Below are 17,608 nucleotides of genomic sequence, written 5' to 3' on the forward strand. Positions count from 1 at the left end.
CCAGATTTTTAAAGTCATATTAAAATGGTATTTTCAATTCGAGTAGGATCCCCAATCACACCCACCGTAAAATTACCTTCGTGTATGAGATATCAAGCCGTTCTCGGAATTTTCACCCACTCTGTATAATAATTCGATTGCACTAGGTCTCATCCTTGAGAAAACTCGCTGAACGACATTAGAAGGATAATTCATCCTTGGCTGGAACAGCTGAGACTTTCATCGTCTGTGGATAGTAAAAAGTGAGTGAGTGATTCTGTGGAAAATCAAAATATCGCATCACTGAAATTCATAAGCTGACATATAGCCAGCTGTGAAATATAAACACAATCATTTTAGAGAATTGTGTTTTGTTTATCAATAAATAAAAATAACGAGCGAAGCTTGGTGCCCCGATATTTGAAACGAGAACTAGACGAACTGAGATTCTTACAAACTGATTCCCCGTTCCACCAACCTTGGTCAAGGCATTTGAACATGGTTAAAGTCTATCAGCTGGTCAAATCAGAAATAATTCGTTCCACCAACACCAGTTACGTTTAATCACGGTCAAACCAATGGTTAAGTTTGACTGCCGCAAAACGTCTGTGCCAGGGGGGTATATGAGAAGATGGCCCAGGGGGCCTGCCCCGAAATAATGAATATGAAGAGAAATTAGTACAGTAATTACAAAAAAAAAAGTACAGTAATAGGAATTTTTGACGGCCTGACGGTAAAGTAAAAAGAGCATTCAGCGCAAATTACCCTCTGAATATGAGCAGCAAAACTGATATTGAGTATCATGGGTGTTACTATAATTCACTATATTACAGAATTAAATTTGGATTTTCGTTTAATAATAATTATTAATTCATTAGCATTTGAAAAATTGCAATATCTCAGTAATTCCTATCCATAAAAATCAGATGTAGCCAATAGCAAGCCAGCAAACATTTTGGCCAACTTCAGAAAAGTACAGCTACAAGCGTTGACCATGTTCAAATTTGATCGACGAAGTTTTGATCAATCCTGAGGTTGGTGGAACAGTTGTATGTTTGAACGAGTGATCTTATTTTGACTATGGTCTAATTGACCATGGCTAGGCTATATTTGATCAAGGTTGGTGAATCCGGGCATAAGATTGATGATTGATTTGATTTGATATAGTGGATAGGCACTTACGTCTTTGTTCACACAAATCCAGACCTCGATCAACTTGACATCAAAGTATTCGAGGATGGTATCACGATCCAGTTCGTAGGTCTTGTCATCAAAATGTAGTTTCATCTTGGTTAGGAATCTCTGCTCATTGATCGGATTCCACTGGTCGAGTAAGCACCTTCCAAGAGAGAATATAGAAATATTTTCAATGGATGTGATTACTAAATTATAGTCAACCAATAAAGTCAATTCTCATTCATAATGAGCTGTGAACAATGTTGATCAACTCTTTATAGATACGTCGAACCTCTGTATAACGAAGTCGATTATCCCAAGAAAAATTTCGCTGCAGAGAGGTATTCGTTATTGAGAGGTTGTTCTGTCAAGAAAAGTGCCACGATCCTATGGATCTTATAATATCGTATCACGGCGGTAAATAAATGGATATGGTACATAAAACATATCGCAAATGTAGGTATGGTACCTATTAGGCCAATATTAATATGGATATTTGAAAATTCATGCTGTTTAAAAAAACATGTTTTTTCAATATTTATAGAATGTAATGAGTAAGTATGCTCACCAATTTATTTCCAGAAAGCTTGATTTTGTACTATTAGTAGAATTTAATCAAAGTACATACTCTGTAGCAATATTTTTCAACTTCTTAGATGGAACGCGAATACGGTTATTTTGTCAATAACATCACTTTAAATAGTATAATAACTCAATTTTCCTGTCTTTTATGTTTTATATTTGAAAAAGTGAGTGATTTTCGGTTGAACTTCTTGTTCTGACGGATTATCTTCTCCTCAGGTTCGTCACAGCCATCATCATCATTATAATCAGTTCAAAGAATTGAAATGTGTGACAAAAGCAAGAATGGGAAAGTCCAGTCGTTCACCTACAATAATGACAAGTTCTTGGAATTCAATTTCCAGTAACTTGCATTCAATTTCCGACATGTGTTTCACCCTCTATTGACTGTTTACCACCCTATCTTCTTCCTACCTGAATTGCCATTATTATTAGTCTATTGACCTTTCTGCTGAAACTAAAAACTCCTTTAAAATGACCGTCTGCTCCCTATACATACTACACTTCGTATGTTGAAGTCAAAAGAAAACTTTGTTGTTGAGAGGTCCGAAATTCGTTAAATAGAGGTAAATAAGCAGCCAAAACTCAAAAATGTCATGGGACCAGGTGAAAATTCGTTGTGTAGAGGATTTCGTTAAGTAGAGGTTCGTTATAGAGAGGTTCGACTGTAATTGTTTGCACTGGAAATTGGAGAAGTGGAGGGAAGGGAACATAGCCTGTTAAGCTGCGTTTAATTTATCTTTCTATAAGCAACAGATGCTCTTTTGTATCTTATCAAAAGCAACGTGTTGCATCGGTAGTGGTCTGACAAGAAGTGATGACTTCTCAAATACAATTGGCTACTCTCATTTACATCTGACGTTTTCTCAAATACAAATGACTATTCTCAATTACAATTGATACTTACTCAAATACAGTTGGAGAAGGTGTAGTTTCGACCTACTTTGGCCATTTCCAAGTTAAAATGTAAAAGATGATTCAGGGCCGGTTTCCGAGCTCGGGATTTGACTAAGTTCTAGACTTTAAACAGCTGGAATCAGAAAATTAGCTTTCCAAAACGGGGCGTAGTCGCAATTTTTAAAACAGTAGTTGCAGTTCTTATTTTCTCATTTCTATAATTGGAAACGTTTTTCCTCATCGAAATTAAACATTTCTAAATAGCTGAAACTTAACACTATTTCCTCTTTATTTTATTTTGTGTTTAATTTTCTAGTTTTTTTGAAATTTAATTCAAACGTGACTTTGACAATGACTACGACTACGCCCCGTTTCGGAAAGCCAATTTTCTGACTCCAGCTGTTTAAAGTCTAGAACTTAGCCTAATCCCGAGCTCGGAAACCGGCCCTTAAGCCGGGTCCAGACGATCAAGTTTACCATTAGTCTTTTGCTCAAGCAAAAGACTGAAGCTAAACTTGAGCGTCTAGACCGGGCTTTAGAGATGAGAAAGTATTGTATTGAGTTGACTCACCGCATGGGATCTTCATCTTTAACAAGTAGAGTACTTTCGTGTGTAGAGCCCACCTCAAGGTTGTTGCCACCAGTTTCAAATATTTCTCGTTTCGGTTGAGAATTGTAAGTGGCGATGGGGAGATCCCTGTTAGTGGCTGGTTTTTGGCGTGCATAAGCCCTCAGCACCTCCATTGGCCAATACTTTGTGTGGCGGGCACTCACTGCCCTGTCACTTGATTCACTGGACAATTTAGAAATAAAATAATTGAAAAGAGAATTGAGACTGTGCAACAGGCTGCAAAAAACCTCATACTGGTGATATTTCTCAAAGTTTTTTATGTGTATTCATGAAATTTCGAAGATGGATTCTCCATCTATCGATGATAGAATAAAACAAAAATTCTCTGGGAATATCGATTTTTGAGAAACTTAGGGCCGGTTTCCGAGCTCGGGATCTATAAGTTCTGGACTTACAGAGTCCAGGACTGAAATAAGCTCTCGGGTCTAAATCAACTTTTTGAGTCACGGGTTTATGTTCTAAAATAAGTTCTCGACTTATTTGAGTCCAGGACTTTAACGCATTAAACATGAGGGGAATTCTCAATATTTTGCTGTTGTATTGTTGGCATTAAGCCTACAGCTGATTGCAGCGTTTTGTAAACAGTTTTGTAACAATATTATTTTGTGAAAATACGTTTCGATTTCTTTGTATTGTGTAGATCTATAAATTCAAAGCAAAACCTAACCTTTTGAAACATGGATAAAGAAACGAACATTTCATTTTTATCATTGATCCTTGCCATTGATTTTGGAATAAAAATTTTAGTATGCTACCTATTGAGTGGGAGAACGTATTTGTTTTGAAAAACTGTATAATAATTCATTATTTTTATATTATTATTATTAATATGTTGAATATGTCATTGATTAATAATATTCAGATTGAGAGATGTGATGATGGCCATTCCAAGGCAATCCTTGTATTATTTTCCTTTTCCTAGGTTATGTCACAGTCGTAAAATAAGGTTAGTTTTTCACGCAAAATATTATGAAGAACTTCATTCTAAAATAAACTTTCAAACTATGAATTTAGATGGACTAATTCAAATAATTCGGGTATTCCATGACATTTATTTGGCTATTCATCTACTCTAAAACAATAACTGACTTGTGTTTGCTCGGTGAAGTCTAGAACTTAAATTTAAACCCTACCCCTGTCAAGGGTTTAAAATCACGCTGTTCTAAGTTTCTAACAATATTTTTGATAAATCCTTGACTCGGAAAGAGGCGAGAATCTAATTCAAGTCCTGGACTTATTAGCCTTTCACTCAGAAAGCAAAATTATAAACTCCAGGGTCTAACCATTCTACCAAATAACCAAATTTACCATTCATTGTTTTTTCTTTTCCGACTATTGTATTGTTTTCTCTATCTAATAAATGAATAAATGAATAAATAAATAACGTGATCTCTAAACTCCAGGGTCTATTTGAGTCCTCGACTACGTTAACGCTCTGACTCGGAAAGCCAATTTTTGACGCCAGAGTTTAAAGATGGTTAAAGTCTAGAACTTAGCTAAATCCCGAGCTCGGAAACCGGCCCTAAGAGTTGAAAGAATATCTCCTCGAAGTCTCATGGATTCATCTCTTAACAGATTTTGAAATGATCTGTTCCACAAATTTCAACTCTTGGCGCTGATATCTCAAAAAGTAATAATCGAGAAAGAAAGTTTTCCCTAAACTTCCTTTTTCTGATAGCGTGATAAGATTGGGTCCCTCTAAAAACGTTGCAACTGACAAAATCTCATAAAGTGATGTTTCAGTGTAGATAAATGTTGGTAGAATGGTTCTCTACCTAGTAGTAACATCTGTGGTTGATTGTTCGCACTATATATATTTTTTTTTTTATTTTAGATTACGTCCTAAAGACTCCAGTCATGGAGTATAAGACAAGTCATGTTATTACATAATAATTCTAACATTAAGTAGTTCAACCTAGTTTAGGTTTGAAAGGAATTCTTGTACACTATAAAAAGCTCTATCAACTAAATATTTTTTCATTTGTTTTTTGAAAATCTTCAAATCATCATTACTTTTCAAGATTTGAGGTAGCTTGTTATAAAATTTCCTACCAATATAATCTGGTTTTTTGTTCAAATAACCTACTATTGTGACCCATTATATGATAATCTGCTCTGTTTCGCGTATTATACTCATGAACATCTGGATTCTGGATCACACCACTCGTTTTCACATGCATTACAACTTCATATACATACAAAGATGGCACAGTTAATAGACCAAGCTTTTTAAATAAGAGCCTACAAGAGTCTAACCTATTCACTTTCTCTATACATCTGAGTGCCTTCCTTTGAATCTTAAATACTCTGTCCATATTTTGTTGAGATGAATTACCCCATACTAAAATAGCATACCTAATATGAGATAGTATAAGTCCATGGTAAGCAGTTAACAGTAGTTTTTTATCATTCAGCCTAGCAAGCTGCCGCAGGACAAATACCCCAGATGATATCTTATTACATATCCTCTCAATGTAAGGATGCCATGTAAATTTCCTGTCCAATAAAATTCCCAAGAATGCTACTTTCTCTTCTTGGTCTAATTCATTTTCCGCTACAAACACATTTATTTCTCTATCCTCTACTGAATTATATTTACTTTTGAATTGTGGGAATTGACATTTCTTACTATTTATTGTTAATTGCCTTTGCTTCAAGAATTGGACAATTGACTGTACTCCAGTAAAAGCATTTATTTCTAGACTATCTAATAAATAATTGTTAAAGATAAGCGATATGTCATCAGCGAACAACAGAGCTCTGTGATCTTCTAACTCTTTTGGTAATTGGTTCACATACAACAGAAACAGTAAGGGACCCAGAATTGAGCCTTGAGGTACTCCAGCCTGGACCTCCAGTTTTTGAGATTTAATTTTTACTATTTCATTCCCATCCACCTTGGTAAGCTCAACACACTGGTTTCTACCTATGAGATATGATTCAAACCATTTTAGTTCTATACCATTCACACCTACAGTTTTTAGTATTTCCAATAATATTCTATGGTTCACACAATCAAAAGCTTTGGATAAATCAAGAAATATTGCGGCTGCCTTCTCACCTGAATCTATTATATCTATAAGTCTCTCAACAAGGCTCCTCACTGGGTTATGTCGAGTGAGTAAACGTGTGTCAGTTCGGCTCCGTCTTCTAACAGATATTTCGTAGGGTTATACAGTTCAATTCACTTCAAATTATACATCTAGTTATTCAGTTTCTCGAGCTTAATTCAATAGTGAAATTATATTTTTGATTAACTCACACTCTTTTTATTTATCTTGAAAAAACATTCCTAAATCTTCAGTTCACCTTCTCGCCAATAAAAGTGTGAATCCACCTAACGGTACACGATGGTTCGACCGAATAGAGGCACACCGAAGAATGAGGTCAATGCTCCGAAGCCAGCTATTTCTGGAGCATTGTCCGAAGAGACCCTCCTCATTATTCGACAGCAAATCGAAGAGTCTGTCCACAGTGCTGTATCAATGGCTGTGAAATCTATTTTCGAGGAACTTCAGGCATTGAAGGAGGAGAACAAACAGCTGCACGATAGAATTCGTGAGCTGGAGGTGTCTTGTCACCTGAAGGTCGACGACCTCGAGCAATATGGGCGCCGACATTCTATACGTATTTTTGGGATCCCGGAGAGTGACAAAGAAGACACGGACCTGCTGGCGCTCGATGTCTTTAACAAGAAGCTGAACGTGCCCGTGACTTTGGCGGATGTCAACCGCTCGCATCGCGTTGGAAGGCGTCAACCACCTCAACAAGGGCAAGCTAAACCCAAGGACCGACCCATCATAGTTCGACTCTGCAGCTACCGGACCAGGAAGATGATCTTCGACGCTAAGAGGAAGCTGAAGGGTTCCGGCGTCACCATTCGCGAGGATCTGACTGCGGAGCGCCTCAAGATCCTCAACGCTGCGGCCGACCGTCATGGGCATAGGAATGTCTGGTCATCGGACGGGAGGATCAAGATCTCTATCGGCGAGGGAGGATCCAAGAGGGTCCACACAGTCGAGAGGATGACCGACCTTCAAAAATAAAGGTAAATTAATCATTTCAGGATTCGATTACTAAGGTGCCCTTCACTACAAAAATAAGAAATTCGTATTAAAACATTTCACAATAGATATACCTTGGCATTTTTCATGAGCTGGCTTTCTGTTCTATAAATGAATCTTTCCACTGCTATTTATGATTATGTATGAGGCAATTATTTCAAACTAAGGAGATCCACATTTGTTAATACTGATTAATAATTTATCTTGATATTAATCCCAAAACTACGTTCAATGCATCAACTACTATACTCCAGAGGGTACTTAGAGAATCATTATCTCTATTCTTACTAATAATTATTACATCTCTTACCAAAATTATTTCCATAATTAATAATTTTCGAAATGCTGAATTTCAAATAAATTGGATGATTAACATACGTTATAGATATGGATGTAATCTATAGGTAAAGATAGTAATCTCTTCTATATTAGGTGTACATAATGATATCTCCTACAGACTGTTGCCACAGCTCGAGCAATAGAAGCAAATGTGTGAAGAATTATTGATAGAACGGAGGGGTGGGTAGTCTGTTCATATGCTTATATAGGGGCTGTGTTTCATTTAATGTTATCTTAGACATTCATCACTAAAATATTACAGTTCTCAATTTACTACTCTTATTGTTATTGCAACTCCCAATAGTTAATTATACTTCTAATACTATATAATATTTTTCACACTTCACCGTTCAATCCTATTTAAAACTCATCTAAAATAATCTAGCACTTTCTCCATCGTCTCCTCTACTCTTATTTTTCTTTCTAATTTCTCTTCTTGATCTTATATTATAATGATTACTTGAATATTGTTGTTTGCGATGATGATTATTATTCTTTTCTATTCTTCTTCTTCTTCTTCGTCTTCTTCTTCTTCTTTTCTTCTTCTTCTTCTTTTCTTCTTCTTCTTCTTCTCTCCTTGATTAATTCAAGATCACAATACGATCTTCTATTTCTTATTCTATAGTTCAGTTTCATAAGTTCTTCTCAATTTGTGCACATTCCTTCTTTCTCTTCTTTTCTTCCCCATTGTTATCATTATTTTCCCTGTGATTTTTTCACTAGCTATCCAGCATGTTCAAATGTTTATTTCTCTTTCTATATCTATTTATCTTCCTACCTTTTCTCTTTCTATCTGATTACCTTCTACTAGTATCCATATATTATATTATAATATCCATATATTTATCCATATAATATTCGATTCTTTCCCACATTGAATCATACTATTCCTCTTCAATTTTATGGGGATATTATTCATTATCAGTTCGCACCTCGGGAGGAGGACTGTTCCAACTCAAAAAAGTCGTTTATTCAGGAGAGCAGTTTTAAAATTTTCATAGGTATTCAAACTTGATTTTCTGCTCTTAGAATTTTCTGCTCAATTTCTCTGATTCCAACTGTTTTAGTTCACTTATTACTTCTTAAAAGTGGCCTGTATTTATGTTTTCATTCATAATATGGCTTAGTCTTCCTGTAAATGATTGCATTGGTGTTCAAAATAGGAATACTGAACATTCTGTGATATATTATAGAATAATTGGAACGAGTTTTGACTTGGAACAGTCTTCCACCGAATAAAGTGCATAGAAACCAACTAAAATTCACAAGATCAAAATTGACAATTTTCGAGTTGGAGCAGTCTTCCTCCCAAGGTGCGACTGTTGTATTATGTATCTTTTCTCAATTGATAACTTTCTTCAAAGATTTTTCGTTTTTCTGCTGGCTTTTTCTTCTCTTTTTCAGTTTTTACTGGATCCCATTTCGCTCTATCTCCACCATGAACACGATCTTCCACTACTGGATTCCATCTCTCTCTATCTCCACTTGGACTCGATTTTCCACCACTGGATTCCATCTCTCTCTGTCTCCACTTGGACTCGATCTTCCACTACTGGATTCCTTCTCGCTTACCTCCACTTGGACCCGATTCTTCCACTACTGGATACCTACTCGCTCTATCTCCACTTGGACCAGATCTCCCACTACCAGCTCTTCCTCAATCTTCGTCTTATTCACCATTAGGATTATTCATCACCGGAACTCCACACATCTACATCTTATTGTGTTTAGTGAATTTTGTTGAACTAGTGCTTTAAATAGTGAAGGGAGCCGAACTGTCAAGGCATGCTGAATGCACTCGAATCAAGAGACTTTTTCATTTAGGTTAAGTTTTATCAGTTTCATCCCCATTTTCCCCGTCATGTGTTGTTCTGAGGTCGGTTCACGATTGGTCTGCTGCTTCCATGATGCCTCTCACTGACACGTCAGCTCGCTCGCCCTCAAGTAGGTATGATTATTTCAATAATAGTAATAATGACGCAGGTATGTTTCTAGCAAATAAGCTCCACTCTTTCAAAAAACTTTTCAAGGCTGCTCACCTTAACGTACAATCCCTCAGTTGCCACATTGATGAACTCAGAGCAATCTTCCGTTTTCAGGACTTCAATATAATCGGAATTTCCGAATCATTTTTGAAGCCTAGTATTTCATCAAATTTTGTTGCATTGCCTGGATATAATCTTTTCCGGAATGATAGATTAAATAAAGCTTGTGGGGGTGTAGCAATTTATGTGAAAGATGGTATCAAAACAAAAGTTTTAATCACATCTAAACAAGAGTATTGTTCCAGACCAGAGTTTATGCTACTTGAATTATCCTTATCTAGTACTGATAAATTACTCGTTGGTATCTGTTATCGCCCACCAAAAATAGGTCATTTCACAGATTTCGAAAGTGCCTTGCTTTCTCTTATGCCTTGTTATAACCGTATACTAGTTATGGGGGATATGAACACCGACTTGAACATGACAAATCGTAACTTTGACTACTTTCAACTGACTACAATTTTCCAATGCCTAAACATGACTATTTTACCTCTCGATCCAACTCATCATACTAATGAATCAGACACACTCATTGACCTTCTCATTGTTAGTGATCCCAATGAGGTTGTTCAAGCAGGCCAAATCTCAGTCCCAGCTATTTCTAGACATGATTTGATCTACTGTGTACTTTCCCATAAGATACCCAAGCCAGAACAGAAAATTATCACTTATAGAGACTTCAAAAACTTTGATGAAGCCGCCTTCCTGACTGATGTGGCTCAGACTCCATGGCATCAAATTGAAGCATTACCCTCAGTTGATGACATGGTCAAGACTTTCGAGAATTGGACTTTGACTTTGTATGACAAACATGCACCTTATGTGACAAGGAGGATTAATAGAAAACGACGAGTACCGTGGATGACTGAAGACATACTTAAGATGATGGGACGTAGAGACAAAGCACATAGAAAATTTAAAAAGACATTTGACTTGGACAGTTTGATAGAGTATAGGAGCCTTAGAAATAGGGTTAAACAGGAATTACGGAACTCAAAGATTAGGTACTTGAATTCGTTTATGACAAACAATAGACAAGACTCTAAATCACTTTGGCAGGGAATAAAAGAATTCGGGCTTGGCAAACAGAAATCGAATCCACAAATTGACTTACCATTGAATAATATAAATGACCATTTCGTTTCACACTCTAACCAACGCGACGAAGTTGTCATTGCTAATCACATGATGATCTTGAAGAGCAGGTTACAAACTTAGATTTACCAATCACTGATCAATTTCATTTCCATCCAATCTCAGAAGAAGACACTTTCAGAGCAATTCAACGTATTCATAGTAATGCTATGGGTGTAGACAAAATTCCTATTAAATTTATCAAGAAGATGTTATTTGCTGTTTTACCAACCATTACATACATTTTCAACAAGTCACTTGAAGAAGGCATTTTCCCTGAAAACTGGAAGTTTGCTCTGGTTCGCCCTCTAAATAAAGTTCCATCACCCAATAAAGTTGAGGATTTTAGACCAATCAGTATTTTACCTGCATTGTCCAAAGTGCTAGAAAGACTCATTCATGCTCAAGTTGTAAAATTTCTAGACAACAATAGTAAGCTTCATAACTTTCAATCAGGCTTTAGAAAATTCCATTCAACTGAGACAGCTCTGCTTCGTGTCACTGATGATATAAGGTTAGCTATGGACCAAAGAAAATGCACCATCCTCACCCTATTTGATTTTTCTAAAGCATTCGATACTGTTGATCATACAGTCCTTCTGAATAAGTTGGCTATTCTTGGTTTCAGTCACAACTCGTTAGTTTGGTTTAAATCCTATCTATTAGGTAGGAAACAATGTGTATCTGTCGGTGACAAAAAGTCAACTTGGAAAAACGTTATGCATGGAGTACCACAAGGTTCAATTTTAGGCCCTCTCCTCTTCACTTTGTATGCTAATGACCTTTCTTCCATTATCAAATTCTCCAGTTTCCATACTTATGCAGACGACCTTCAAATCTATTTAAGCTGTCCCATAACAAAAATTAATGAAACAGTTGGAATAATGAATCAGGATATCAATTCGATAGTGGAATGGACAAAGAAAAATGGCCTTAAGCTTAATCCCATCAAAACACAACCCATTATAATTGGATATTCTCGTCTTATAAACAATATTGACCTTGAATCGATTCACAAAATTAGTGTAGACGGTAATGACATTCCTTACTGTAGCTCAGTTAAAAATTTAGGCATTATTATGAATAATACTCTTGACTGGTCAGAACAAGTGAACAAAACTTGTAAAAAGGTATTCTCAGCCATGCATGCATTGAAGAAAATGCACGATATCCTCCCTAGAAACATTAAATTATTATTGGTTCAATCTCTCATCTTCCCACATTTAATGTATTGTAATTCTGTTCTTAACGATATGCAAGTCACTCTGAATGATAAACTACAGCGTTGCCAAAATTATTGTCTACGTTTCGTCTACTCTCTCCAACGCCATGATCATATCACCCCAGCCCACATTGCTAGTTCAACATTAAAGCTTCCCGATCAGAGGCTTTTTCGAATAGTCAAGCTTGTTAGAGATATCTTGATATACGGTAATCCGAACTATTTTAAAGATGATTTCAAATTTGTCTCTGAAGGTAGGAGGATAGATGCTTCACATACTAGAACCGGAGAAAGTACTTTAAGGATACCCAATCATCGAACTACTATTTTCACAAAATCCTTCTTAGTCAGTGCCTGTCGTGCATGGAATGCACTTCCTGTTTCTATCAGGTCCATCGAGAGCCGAGCGAGCTTCATCCTAACTTTAAAAAAACATCTTTTGGAACAAATGACTGAAACTGTCCGGCCCTAGAACGATCACATGACATCCATCCCCCACCCATCCCACAAATACAAACCTTTAAACCATGTTATAGAACGAATTGTATATATATATATATATATATATTATATAAACTCATGTTATTTCAATTATCCACTGCATAATGCTGTATATTACTGAAAGTTGATAACCCTGATCTACTTTCAGCCTACTTCATTTTATTAATCAATTATTTGATCTTATCTACCTATATAATTATTTTACTCTATCAATTTTCTGTTTTTTTTTTCTCTTTAATATTCATATTGATTAAAACTTTTACAATATTTCCATTAATAAATAAATCCTTAGTTTAAATAACGAAATTAACGTTTTGGTAGAGAGTTAGTGGGGAGGATATTTTTAATATTCTTCCGAAGAATGGACATTGATATGTCCAAAGCTCCGCCAATTTATGTAGATGCATAACAATATGATTATTATCTATAGTTATTATATTACAAACTGCTTTTTCATATCATATACAGTTCAATAATTATTTTCTTAGTCTATATTATGTAAATTCATCTATAATTTTGCTGTATTGTAAGCTATTGTATATAAGTGTATAAGCCAGTATATATTGTAATCTACATAAATAAAGTACTCAATCAATCAATCAATCAATCAAACAAGGGATACTATCGCAGTCTTAGTAGATTTCCCTTTCTGGAACCCATGCTGTTCATCACATATGAAATTAATTTCTTCCAGGTGCATCAATAACCTATTTAAAACTACTCTTTCAAAAATTTTACTTATTACATTTAGAATACTAATGGGTCTATAATTTTCAACTCTCTCAGAATCACCGCTCTTGAAAATTGGCAAAATTTTTCCTTGTTTCAGATCATCAGGGAAAATACCCTGCTCTAGTGAAGTATTAAGGAGATGCAATAAAGGGTCCAGTAATTCATTTTCACATTCTTTTAAAATTTTGCTTGAGACCCCAACCAATCCTACTGTTTTTTTGTTATAAAAATTTTTTATTATTCTTGACAACTCATCTCTTGGTAATGGATAAAATTTAAATACCTTTTCAATTGGCTCAGCATTCAATGTAGTTGTATTATAAGTATTAGTGTTCAGTGACTTTTGGAGATTATATGCAACCTGTTGATAATATTTATTGAAAAAGTTACTAATGTCTATACTATCATCCATATAATTTCCATGTTCATCGATTATCCTAGGGACATTAGTAACTGTATCTTTTTGAGCTGCTCTCCTATTTCTTTTAATTACCTCCCAAACAGCAGAGTTAAAATTGGTACTAGTTGTTAATATTTCAGCTGTTTTCTTACACTTAGCTTTCTTCACTTCTTTTGCATAGTTTTTCTTTAGACATTTGTATTTGACTTCACTCGGAACATCCCTCACTAATTTTAATCCCTCATAAGCTTCCCAAACAATATTTCTTTGAGTAAGAATATCTTCAGTTATCCATTCATCTACTTTGTTTAATTTACTTTTTACTTTGACTTTTTTTATCGGACAGCATACACTAATGTGAAATCTTAGAGTATCAATGAATTGCTTATATTTGTAATTTAGGTTACAACTGTTATAAACACTACTCCAATTTCCTTGAAGCAGTTCCTGCTTCAAAAAATTTATATTTCCTAGCTCATATTGCTGAATTTCTTTCACAAAAGTTTTTTTTCTGCTTGGATTCTGGCCCTGCAACTTAACATCTAAAATTTGATAGTTATGATCTGATAGATCTGAGCTCCCTAACCTGACATTACAACCTTCTATATTTGTGAGGATATTATCAATAATTGTCTGTGAAGTTCGAGTTACTCTTGTATACTCGTGTACCTTAATTTCTAAATTATTCATATTAATAATATCTCTAATATCCTCTGTCATTTCATCCTGCCTGGCAAAATTGGTATTGAAATCTCCTACTACTATAACATTTGTGAAATGAGCGGTTGTAATTTCCAAAAGTGTATGGAGCAGCTCACAAAATTTTTGCCAGTCTCCATTTGGTGACCTATAGATACCTAACACTGCTACCTCAAATCGATCATCAATTTTTAACCTTAGTCCCGTCACCTCTAAATCCATCTCAACAGAAAATCTCTTAACAAAATCCAGTTAATAAGTTTGGCTATGTTTAGCATTGCTAGTGAATATACATACACCACCACTTCTATGAGCTATTCTACAAAATTCTGATCTCAGTGAATAGCCTGGAATCCTAACTTGATTTATTTCCTTTATTTTCAAGCCATGCTCTGTGAAAATAACAATGTCAGGATCCTCCTGTTTGAGAAATACTTCTAATCTGTCAATTTTGTTGCGAAGATACTGAATATTTTGAAGATAAATACTAAAAACCTTACCATCTGGTGCTACTCTATCTCTAGCATTTGTAGCTATTTCCCTTTCCCTGTTTTGAGCCAATTTACTAAAAAATCGTTATTTGTTTTTTCGACTGCTTTTAAACCAGAGGATTGCAAACGGCTTTCAATCAGCTCTGCCAATCTATTACAAAAGATTACTTTGCCAGATCGATTTAGATGCAACCCATGATTAGTGAAGTTATGTCTTTTCAGCCTTTCATTTAGAAAACAAATCCCCAGTTGTTTAGAATTCTTATTTTTTAGGCTGGTGATTGTATTATGGATTGATTTGTTTGTCGAATTGATTGCTTCATTTAATTCTGGCCTATCAAACCTATTGGGAATAGTACTTATTATTAAGTTTGTTTTTTTGCTGAGTGGCCCAATTTCCTTGATTTTTTCTGTTACTTGAGGAAGATGATTCAAGTTAGGTTCATTTATATTATTTGAGCCACCCAGTACAATTAGATAGTCATTTTCATCAAAGTCTTTAGTTTGTTTCCTAGCTGACTCTACAACTGCATTAATTAATTGATGCACTTGGCTTGAAAAAACATTGGACATCAAATTTATTTTTTAATCTTTTATCGAGGAGATCACTGCAATCACGTCCATGACTGGACGTCAGTAGCAGAACTCTCCCTTTCCTATCTTTATTTCCCTTAGTTATATTTTTGGTTGCTGTCTTCAAAACCTCACTATACGTTTTATTTCGACCATTTTCAGAGCATTTCCCATCATTTAGGTTAGATTCTATTTTTTTGCATTTGGATGGAGGTTCTATCATACATTTAGTATTATCAAATTTAGATTTTAGCTTCTTTATTTCCTCCGACATTAGACTACATTGATTTTTTAGATTTAATATTTCTTTTTTATGGTCTTCATCTTGTAATTTTATAATCAGCTCCAAAGATTTAATTTCTTCTACCATCCCTAACCTTTCTTCCTCAGACGTTTTTAGAGTTACTTCTAATTGGTTTTTTAAATTAGTGTGGCTACTTTGTAGTTGAGCAACTTTTTCGGCTAAAGTAGTTTGAAGAACTGGGGTTTTTGGTTTTGGCGTTTTTGAATTTTGGTTTTGGGATCGCATAAGTACTCCCGCTATGTGTACATTTCTATTACTAACCTTCGGTGTTCTACTTGAGCTCATCTTCCTATCTAGGAAATTATATTACTTGCAATAATAATAATTGATTTATAAATGAAAGGATTTTAATTTGGTTATAATTTTAGTCAAGTGAACTATCTATGTTTATTTTTAATTCTTGAAAACCCAACCTCAAACTAACCTCTAAACGGTGTTTGGCTTATTAAAATAGAATTGAGAATCAAAATCTAAAACAAAATGATAAAACGTGATCAAGAAACAATTAATAATGAAATTAACACAAAATTTGTACTTATCCGTGACTATTTATAACACAAAATCTTCCAAAACCCAGGAGCGAAATTATGTAGGACTTCCATCCACAACCTCTAACCTGGATGTTCCTGTAACCTTAGAACGACATATCTTCATGCACTGTACGTCAAAAAATTAGTTCTCCAGCGCCCTCCAAAGAAAACCCAGCATGATTTCTGGTGAAACTTTTGGCGGCCATCTTGTTTCCGAGGTGTTTGCCTGTGATTTCGACTTATCATCACGATCCTTATTATGTTAGACTTAACGGAGAAATTGAGACATCTTCCACTGCTGTTACTCAAAAATGACCACGGAGTGCCTTATTCATGACATTTGCGCCCGGACTAATTTGAAGAAATTAGAATTCGATCATTTTATCAGAGTCTCAAATTTCAAGTTTCTGATTTTTATCTCTTGAACCGTGCGTCCTAGCTCAAGAGTGTAAAGAACTTCTATATCTCAGCGTCCTCCATCGATCCTATTGCTTATATCATCATACTCTGAATTCAATTTGTATATGTGTTTGTGTGTGAATAGGCGTGCGTGTGTAAGTAGTGATGTTAGTGAGTGTAGCGAGTTCTTCTGCTCTCCAAACTTCTAGATTATTCGATACCAGTTTCAAAGTTCAATGAATTAAACATATTGGTTGACCAGATAAGACTCAGTACACACTTATCAGAAAGTAATAAATGATTGGAATTAGGCTAATTAAAGTAGAATGCGAATAATACTTCATGAACTTCAACTTACATTGCAATTTCTCTATACTTTGTTGGCATCTGGAATAAGGTAGCTTCCACGAAATTATAATCAGACTGTAGAGTTATTTTCCCTTCTGCAAAACAGTTGAAAGGATGGGTAGATTTTTCGAAAATTTATCAAATCAGTCTACTATTTCACTCTCTCAAATAGGCTACTGTAGTGAGGTCCACGTTATAATGGCAGTGGAGAAAAATAGAACAACGTTGCCGATCCTCTGTCTTGTCAATGCCTTCTATAGATGGTAGTTGATACAGGTTTATTATTGTAATATCAACTGTTCATACTCATTTAAAACAATCAATTATATTTTATTGAGCTAGGAATTATATTTCCCAATAATTTAATAATGAATTTTCATAATTAAGATGTAATATTTTGTTTATCATTAATTCTACATTGTTAAAAGACGATCTGGCAACAGAGCATAGCGAGAAAGAGATGGCGCTATCCGCTTTGTTGAATGATAGACAAGGATAGCAATACCATTGCTAATCAAACACTGCCATTATACCATGGACCTCACTATATAACAAATAACTA

The 17,608-nt window shown here is 35.1% G+C and overlaps 1 protein-coding gene across 1 annotated transcript in view; it reads right to left on the minus strand.

The window, feature by feature from the left end:
- The window catches only part of LOC111055435, a 324,213-nt gene that overhangs the window by 15,885 nt on the left and 290,720 nt on the right, over window positions 1–17,608 (minus strand). Inside the window, exons 29-31 of the mRNA XM_039435440.1 lie at window positions 17,057–17,141; window positions 3,206–3,427; window positions 1,162–1,318 (exon numbers count right to left, since the gene is read on the minus strand). Of these exons, the coding sequence (XP_039291374.1) occupies window positions 1,162–1,318; window positions 3,206–3,427; window positions 17,057–17,141 (464 nt within the window). The remainder of the gene's footprint in view (window positions 1–1,161; window positions 1,319–3,205; window positions 3,428–17,056; window positions 17,142–17,608) is intronic.

The sequence above is a fragment of the Nilaparvata lugens genome, chromosome 9, assembly GCF_014356525.2.
Source record: "Nilaparvata lugens isolate BPH chromosome 9, ASM1435652v1, whole genome shotgun sequence".
Classification (NCBI taxonomy): domain Eukaryota; kingdom Metazoa; phylum Arthropoda; class Insecta; order Hemiptera; family Delphacidae; genus Nilaparvata; species Nilaparvata lugens.